Below are 9,118 nucleotides of genomic sequence, written 5' to 3'. Positions count from 1 at the left end.
AGTTCAGCTTTAAAAGCTTTGTCAGTTCAATGTGTGATTAACGTGTGTGTGTGTGTGTGTGTTGTGTGTGTATATGCTTGCCTGTGCTTGCCCTACTCACTGTTTTGAATTGGAGAGTCGCTTTGAGGGAAAAGTTCTTTATCTCTACTTTTTTTTGCAGCTTTCATAAAAGAATACCTGAACCAGACTGTGTAAAAGTTACTCAAAGTAAATCTGCTCTGAAAGGGTGATGGGTTGGATTATGTCGAAGGCGGGGCCAAACGGCTGCAGTTAGTGCTCAGTCCCTTCTGCGTTCGGGGTCGTCCTCGGGCCGTCTCACACTCTGCAGGTGTGAATGGTGACTGTGTTCTTGCACTGCTGGCAGCGGACCGAGCAGCACCAGGAGAACTTGCAGGAGCAGCGCTGCACCACCTCGGCCCGGCCCGCCCGGTACCCGGGGCCACAGCACACCAGCTCACAGCCATCAGGGGCCAGACGAGATGTGCCTGATTGGTAAAGGAAAAGAAAAAATAGACATTATTGTCTTACGCCAATGAACCACTGCGTTGGTAGTACACCAAAACGTGTTCCCAGAGAGGTGTGTCAGAATACACACTGCTTCACAGTTTGTTGTTTCGGGTGATCTGCATCACATTATCTTCTCAGTCCTAATGTTATGGCTGAGCTGTTTTCTTCAGTTAGATGAAATTGTGCAATTCTAGGGGTGAATTTTTGGCATGAGGAAAATGAAAAAGCAAAAATGGTGAACGTGCCAAAGTGTTCTAAACTGATGAATTTGTGGAGCTCAGCATCAGGGGATGAGGTGTCAGTGTAAGAATAGTGAATGAAAAAATAGAGAAACAGTAACATTCATTTTACAAAATAGATCATTAAAACAGTTTGAGAGTAATGTCACTGATGTTGATGGTTAATGTTCATCAGCCGTCAGCAGGATCTAAGAGATTTTTGTTTAGTGTGCTGATCTTACCATTGCACCTCCGCCCAGCCGTCCCGGGGATACCGTTGTCCGGGTCAAGGTGGCAGAAATCTGGGGAGGAGGCAAGATACACAAGGTCTCTGGCAGCCGGGGGTTTGACCTGGAGGTCCCGAGGGAGCAGGGCTGTCCTGGATCCTATCCGGGTCAGGCGGACCTGGGAGAACCCAAAGATGTAACCGCTAATTTCAATGTTTCAGAGCAGATTCTTGTGTTTTTCTGCATCCCTTTTCTCTTTTATCACATTTTCACATTGAGAAAGTAAAAAACCAACGGAGCAGCAGCAGGTAGATCTCTGGTACCTCCGTGGCGCCGTCGAAGCGTTCTTTGAGAACGAGGCCGACGCGTCTGAACGGAGGCATGACCTTCCAGCATGTCCTCAGCTCGCAGGAACCCGAGACGCCGTGACACTTGCACTCCACCTGCATGTTGTGAAGGATGGCCTGAGGAGGAGAGGACGGTGAAGAAACAAAACGGCAACATGCTAACCGGATGAAATGGAGTCGGACGGTACTGATCTGCTCAACCTTTCGACCAGCCTCGTTGTTGTGGAGGTTCATGAGTGGTCGCCCCGCTGACAGCCCTTTGGCCCGTTCTGGTTCGTCCACAAAAGTCTGGGAGAACGCCACGCCGTAGGACAGGTTGTCACTGCATCCTGACCACTGGAAACCTGTGGCCAGACGGCATGGGTTGAGATGATCGGCGTCACTGCAGCCTTGAAACAATCGGTGTTATCAATAAATCCACTGTGGAGCCGCAAAGCTGTCGGGACAGTTTGGCGGGTAAAACACTCAAAACAGTGTCGCCCACAAGCAGCAGCAGCGGCGGCAGTTTTTATGCTCTGCCTCAGAGTGGATTCATTCTTTACATTTTCATGGCGCGGGGTCCAAGCTCACCCTCGGGGCTGACCCCCCTGACCTTCCTGTCACAGCCACACCTCTCCAGCTCCCCGCGGGTGCAGGCCCGGGTCACGGCCACCGCCACGGCTGCCGAGGACAAAGCGTGCACAAAGGCCGCCTCACGAGTGCCTGCAGCCACAGCGGGGACACAGAAAAATGTTATTTGGAAAGAAAAAAAAAACATTTTGTGGTTATCCAGTGTAACTTATGTTTAATAATGGCGGTACCTTGGTTCATAACTCTGCCAAATACATTGATCCCACGTGGGGTGGTGGAACAGTTCCAGCGACGATTCCTGAACTGGTGCTGGCACTGAATGACGCACCAAGGAAAAAAAAAAAAAAAAAAGGGGGAAAGATTCTATAAAAATCATGTTTTTGAAAGGTGACATTTGATTGATATGCTTGCTTTGTTTAGCTGGTGCAGCTCCTCTAATGCTGGTTTGGCGTTTTTTTGTTTGTTTTTCACTGAGAGTGTTCTTTCTGCGGGCCGTCGCGCCCAGACCTTTCTGAGCGTACCTCTTCTATGACCATCTCCGCTGCTTTGCGTACGGACTCCATGACCTCCCCCCGTGCCCTGCACACCCCCACCTGTCCTGGGGTGAGCCCCCTCAGCCGCGCGCACGGGGCGGCACCGGACACGGGCCTGGAGCGAGGCAGCCTCGCCAGGGAGCTGGGACACACACACACACACACACACACACACACACACACACACACACACAAAAAGAGAAGCAGTGTGGTGATTCACAGCAGGCCTGTGGGACAATAAAAAGGGAAGATGCATAATTAAGTAGAGGGTGGGGGTTAAAGAAGAGGAACACAGAGGTACTAAAAAGGATGGAGAAGTAACGACGGGCAGGGATTTTAGAGAGGACGGAAACGAGGAGACGACGAGGAAAGGAAGACAGAGCGGAGGCAAAGGGAAAGAAAAGAGAAAAGGTCACCGGGAGTGAGACAAAGAGGGAGAGGGGAGCGGCTGAAAGAGATTTAGAGACATGTCACTATCTTTTAAAAGTTATAGCATGACAAACAAACTCTCTCTTTCTCCTCCTCCCTCGCACGCTAGACTTACAGCCAGTTGGTTGCCATGGTGGGATGGGTTGCCCATAGCAACAGGAGGAGGAGTGGTGCCGTGAGATTGACAGTGGAGACAGTTGGCATCAGACTGTCGGTCTGTCTGTCCGTCCCCGTGTGTCAGGCTGGGTGTCTGGAGCGCACGCCGCCCGCCTCCACGGCTGAGGGGCGCCGTCCGGCTGCTGTCAGCGAGTTTGGTCGAAGTTTGGTTTAAGTTTCCGGCGCGGAGTTTGGGGATGATCCCCTCATATCTGTCCAAGTCAAAAGGGAGAGTTATTGAAAAGTCTTATTTCTCATAAAGGTTACACTGAGGATATTCACATATCCCAACTGCAGCACTGTGGAAAGGCAAGTGAACGTAGAGAACAAAGTTTGGAAATTTAGTTTAATCTCAAAATTAGAAGCCTTTATTTTCCATTGATGAAGTTCCATAAATTGCTGGAATTGTAATTTAAAAAGCTCTGAAAGACACGACATTTACTCTCTGAGACTTTCCACCTCTATTTAGATTAATTAACAGTCAAAATCTCAGTCATTTCAAATACTACTGCTAAAAAAAAAAGGTGTCATTCAGTAATGGTTCTTACCATATATCACTTCTGTGGAATCCCGTTATTCTTCTTATTGTCACAGAGTGGCAAAGTTTTTAAAATGAATCAAATGTTGAATATTAAAGTTGTTTTCTTCTCCACTGCTGTCAGCGGCAGAAAAAGACATACTCACAGGAATCTACAAACTGCAAACACAACTCATCCTTCTTCCCAAAAAAATAAGTCCATACATCCACTTACAATGAGAAGTCTTAACACCAGAACATAAAGCTGGGAATCCAGAAATGTCAATAGAAGTCAGTTTTTACAAAAAGAGGAGAGGAACGCAGCAGCATTGTGTCGTCTTGTGCTGAGTTGTATCCGAGAAAGCGAAGTATGTGTCCATTCCAGGTGGAGGGAGCAGGAGTGAGTGAGAGCAGGGAGTTGGGAGTGATGGGTTATAAAGGAGGTAGAGAGTGAGGGAGGGAGCGAGAGGACCGGCGTGTGGACTGATGCCGACGGAGGGAGGAGGCGGGTTTGGAAGTTGGCAATAATTGTAACTATTTAGAGGGTAACTTTGGTCCCTATTGTGTTTGTCTGGACAAAAGACCACAATCTTAGCTTGAACTTGAAGTAGATAAACTGAACTCTTTAAAAAAAAAAAAAATCACCACAAGATATGCATCTGTGAGCATCCATGGTCTCATTATGTGTTGCAGTGTACTTTTACTGCAGAAAGTCAATGAACAGTCGATGCTAAATGCCACCTTTTTATTCCCTGTATTAAACATTTATAGCTGGAAAATCAATCTCTGGGATGATCTGCGAAATCCTCCCTCCGATAAACACGACGCAGCATTTTTGTCGCCACATATATGTGTATGCATGTGAGAAAGCGTCTTACCTAATGTTTAATTTTCCCAAACTTTGTTGCTCATTTTACGAGTTCCCCCCCCCACCTCCTCATCCTCTGTGTCCCCCACATTTGCCCTCCAGTTCTCCCTCTCTCCCACTCTCTATATTGTCTTAGAAGAAGGGGTGACATTTAGACAAGGGGAAGAAAACACACTGCCGACAAATATTGGAACTGAGGCAAATAAATCACAAGATAGGAGGGAAGGGAGGGCATCAGGAGGAGCTGGGATTGGTGTCACACAGGCGGCGGCGAGAACCAGTCAAAAGAATAAATAAATAAATAAAATGTGTACATTTAAAAGTGATATTTAATGGAAATAATAGTGTAAATTCAATATGGGAACGAAGTACAAGAAAATACAGCAAAAAAGATTTAATGGTGGCATTAACAGTCAGGGACTGGCGCCATATAATGATAAACTGTGCTCTATGAATAAATCTGATTTACTAGATTTATTTTTGCTTCAAGGCTAAATGAGAGTGCAGCCTTTTCACGTGGTAGTATTTTCAGTCTTCGTCTCCTGTTTGTCACAATAGTGGGAACAATCTGAAAAGAGTGCATTTACAGCAAATCTTTCACACTTCTGAGAATAGTGTGGCGCTACGAGAAACTTCAAGGTGTTTTACAAGTTTTACTGTTATTAGCAGTGCTGTATATGTGACACAACCCGGGTTCTGTGTGTGGCAAAAACTTTGAAATATGCTGAATCCATAATATTAAAAAGTATTCTAGAATTTTTTTTTTTTAAGTTATTGAAATAACAGCTAAATTGACAAAAAAAATCTTTCCTTTTTTTAATCAACTGCTAAACTAAAGTTCAGGCTGTGATCTACTTTATCCACTGTGACATTTTCCCGCCTATGATTTCATGTAGCTGCTGCATTATTGGAAAAGCTTAAAAAACATGGTGAGAAAGATGTGAGAGCATCAAAGTCAGCATGAGGGAAGAAAGAATCAGCCTCAGGCTCAAACTTGCAGCTATAGTACCAGCAGTGCATCAATTTACTTTTGCTTGAAATGCAAATATATTTTTCTGCACATCTTTAAAACTTACACATTTTAACAGCATCTTACTGTCAGGGCTCTTTCACATCATGGTTAAACATAGAACGGAGACACACATCGGACAAAACTGTTTTCCAGGATGTCTTCTTTCACATGATTTACTTTTTTTGGAACTAAAAGTTTTCATTAAAAGTAATATAAAACACAATAAACATAAATTAAAAACTGTAAAACTGTCTTCACTAAAACCATGAGTGTTTGAGGGGGATTCCAGTTGGAGGCCATAAAGATCGAAAAACAAAAAAATTGAAAACTGCCATTAAGTGCATTTTTACAAAACTTTTTCTGAGACTTTTGAAACAATATCATATTGCGAAACAACTTTTTATCGGACTCCAAACTTCTCACTGAGTCTGAGAAAAGACTTGTGTGACTTGAGAGTTTGACTTTAGAGACAAATATGTGAGTTTCCAGGAATTATTTGACATTTGACATGTTGCATCGTCAAACATTCATAGATTTCTACAGATAGTAATGCAGCTATGACCTTCTTTATTGTAAGTTTCAGGTTCTTTTTAATTGGAAATAAGGCTCCTGCTGGCCCCCATACAATCCCAAGTAAAAGCTGTCAAATAAAACATCCGCATTAAAACATTTTGATCCCAGAAGGCCGATAATTTATGGTTCAGTCTTGTAACACTTGATGAAACTTATTTACTGCTTTTAGAAACCCATTTGTTGGATCAGCCAGTGTGGCGCTGACACCAAACATTTGCAGACTCTGCCAGAGTCCCCCTGTCCAGGACTCGGTGGCCCGTCCACCTGAACCCCCTGACACCCAGCTCCTGATTAACTGCTCACTCCGTCCCTCACACACACTTCTCCATCCGCCAAGACAGGTTGGTCCAGGCTGCCCGCCTTTCTTTTTTAGTCTTCCTCGTGTCGTATCCCTCCTTTGTGTCCCCTGTTTCTCCAAGTGACGTCTTCTGCTGTCTCCCACAGCAACGCCATGGTGATGAGCTGGCCACTGTCACGTCCGGCGCCTCTGTTATGCTCATCCCTTCACCCTTCTCTCGTAAATAACTTGCCCTCTTTTTTTATCTGTATCTTTCCCCCATTTTGTGGACATTTTATCATGCTGAAATGGTCCGGTACCGATTGACTGTAGCCTGGCTGCAGAGCGTAAAGAGATGCTTGTTAAAGCTTCAGCGTGACATATACGTACAGATGACTTGCATTCCCTGCGTGGTGGTGGGAGGCTGCGGCCGACTTTGAGAGACTGCTGCGAGGTGGGGCAACTCTAAACTGATCTGCCTCCGTCCGCTGATGCTTTCCATGGGATGGATGATTGGCCTTATTCAGAGGATGGGCGCCTCAGGGTGACTCTGGACTTCCAGAACATATTCTCCTCTCCAAGGTCATTAAGAGAAAGGAATGTGCCCCACCACTTTTTTTTTTTTTTTTTTTTTTTTGCTCACTCCTTCATTTTCTTTGTTAGTTCTTTGCACTTGAGGGCTACCTGCCTCTGCGCCCTGGGTGCAGATGCAATAATCATATCAGGCAGAAACATGACTGCTGTGCGTGAACACGCTCGCATTGCCCAGGCATCTCTGCCAACAAAGGGCTGAATGCACCGCCGTGTATGAATGTGTGCGGAGCGTGTGCATGAATATTATGGGATGGCGGGCGGTGGTGTTGTCAGGCAGGGAAGTGGGGGTGGCAGAGTGGGCGGTGAGCTGTGCACATGGGGGGAGGGGGCAGAGGGAATGGACGACCCATGGATGTTATGGAAATATGGTGGTGTTAGATGTGCGTGCGGGTGAGCGTGCACGTGCGGCGCGCGCGCGCGCGTGCGGACGGACGGAGGATGAAAAGGCAGCCGTGCATATGGGATTCAGACAGCAGCAGCAGGATGAGGTGTTGGTGACGGGTGTTGCACGTGAGCTCTCGTGCACGCGCATACATGCATGTGCAAGGGGCATTCAAGCAATAGTAGGAGACAACGGGGAGACATAGGCCATTGTTGCTATGCGATCTGCATGTACTGTACTGTGGGTAAATCTGCAGAGCGGCCATCGGAGGATCACTAAAGGCCTTTTGGCTCACGCCTGTTCTCATCCCTCCTTAGCTGTGGAGAAATGTTGATATATCATAGAAGAGGAATCGGATTTTGAATCACAAAAGCACCTAAAGGAGGACAGCCTCTGTATTTATCAGTTTTAACTGTACCAAATGCTTCTCTGGCCTTCAGCAAGGCACGGATATCGGTTCATGATTTCAATGATATTAAGAGTAGAAAAAGTGTATGCATTGCTAATAGACAGTGAAAGCAGTCATGAAACACTGCTTATAAAAGCAGTAATGTACAATATTCAACATGAGGTAATCCATGGCTGTTAACCCTTGGAGAGGCATTCATTATGCAGGAGTTGATTCAAAGGTATGATGTGCAGCCAGATGTTCAAGTGAACAGGAAATGATGACAAATAGAAAGTTTCCCAAACGTCTCCACATGTCACAACATAATAACAGAATTTTAAATTCATCGCTTCATTCCAGATTTATGAAATGAGGCATAATACATTTCATTGATAAAGTTTTTTTTCTGTTTGTTCAAGTCATGAATTCAGAGCAATGAAAGAACTGTGAAACATCTAACATAAAATAATACTAGACCAGGGATATCACGCAAAGAAGTAGCTCTCCAGAGGGTCTAATTCAGCCTGTGGGATGACACAGTGAATCTTGAATATTAGGAATGTAATTGTTGTGTTATTTTCTATCAAAGAAACTGCTGTTACCTATAATATTATCCACTGTGGATCATGCTATTTCAGTATGAGTAGCAGACATAACTGTGAGACTGAGGGTGATACACAGGGGATGCCACGGAGAGAACTAACTACATTATTGAGGAATTACCATTAGTGTCAAAGTCATGCAGTGAGACTGGATGCATGCAAACTGCTGAAAATAGAGGACTTTCATTTTTGACATTTCATTGTTTTTTCACGAGGAGACAACATAAAATATTCCGCTATGCTGAAGTTACTCTCCCCTCTTTAACCATTTTTAAAATTATTCATGTTTTTGCATGTTTTAGTGAAACATGTCACTTTCATTGTCTTCTTATTGCACATTAGCAATGACTTCACAGCGGTCTAAAGTGGAAGAAAGACGTTTCAAACATGCAAGTTTGATGGAACAGGATTAGTTGAATGCAACCTGCAGGTGCCTGAATCGGAGCTCATGTTCAGGAAATACAGTGTGATCTGACCAAAGTGACTTTTTTGCTGCAATATCTTCAAGCAGCAAACCAGACCTGTTGAGCTGAAATCATTGTTTGGCAAAGAATATGACTTTATTCATGAAAGAGTTTGACAGATATAGCAGATCTACAGTCCCCTCCCCTGTGAGAACCTTTAGGGTCACGGCTGCTCAGGCGACATGAAAGGACCTAAAGGTGTTAATGTTATGGCCGGTCTGTGGACAACTGACCATCAAATTATGTAATTTGTGTGAATCTGACTGTTTTTACCACTTTGCCTGAGTCACAAACTGCAATATCATCATGTTTTATAGTGTCTGCAGAATCAGATGCCATCGTGATCAGTGCATTCACATCCAGGAACTATGAGAGAGCAGGAAAACGACCACAGAACTGGTAAGCAGGGCTATTTATCCACCATTTCTCTAATGGCCCTCACTCTTATGCCTGT

At 44.9% G+C, this 9,118-nt stretch overlaps 1 protein-coding gene across 1 annotated transcript; it reads right to left on the bottom strand.

Annotated features, from left to right (window-relative positions):
• Positions 1-312: 312 nt before the first annotated feature.
• On the bottom strand, positions 313-3,153 carry wnt4b (wingless-type MMTV integration site family, member 4b). Its single transcript, XM_030103165.1, has 8 exons — positions 2,947-3,153; positions 2,391-2,544; positions 2,100-2,184; positions 1,870-2,001; positions 1,501-1,643; positions 1,276-1,416; positions 968-1,130; positions 313-485 (listed from the first exon to the last, which is right to left on the bottom strand). The coding sequence occupies exons 1-8, from the start codon at positions 3,033-3,035 to the stop codon at positions 316-318; spliced, it is 1,077 nt and encodes a 358-aa protein (XP_029959025.1). The 5' UTR covers positions 3,036-3,153; the 3' UTR covers positions 313-315.
• Between the last annotated feature and the right edge of the window lie 5,965 nt (positions 3,154-9,118).

This window comes from Salarias fasciatus, chromosome 11 (genome assembly GCF_902148845.1).
Source record: "Salarias fasciatus chromosome 11, fSalaFa1.1, whole genome shotgun sequence".
NCBI classification, from domain to species: Eukaryota; Metazoa; Chordata; class Actinopteri; order Blenniiformes; family Blenniidae; genus Salarias; species Salarias fasciatus.
This window is presented reverse-complemented; position numbering and strand designations above follow the sequence as displayed.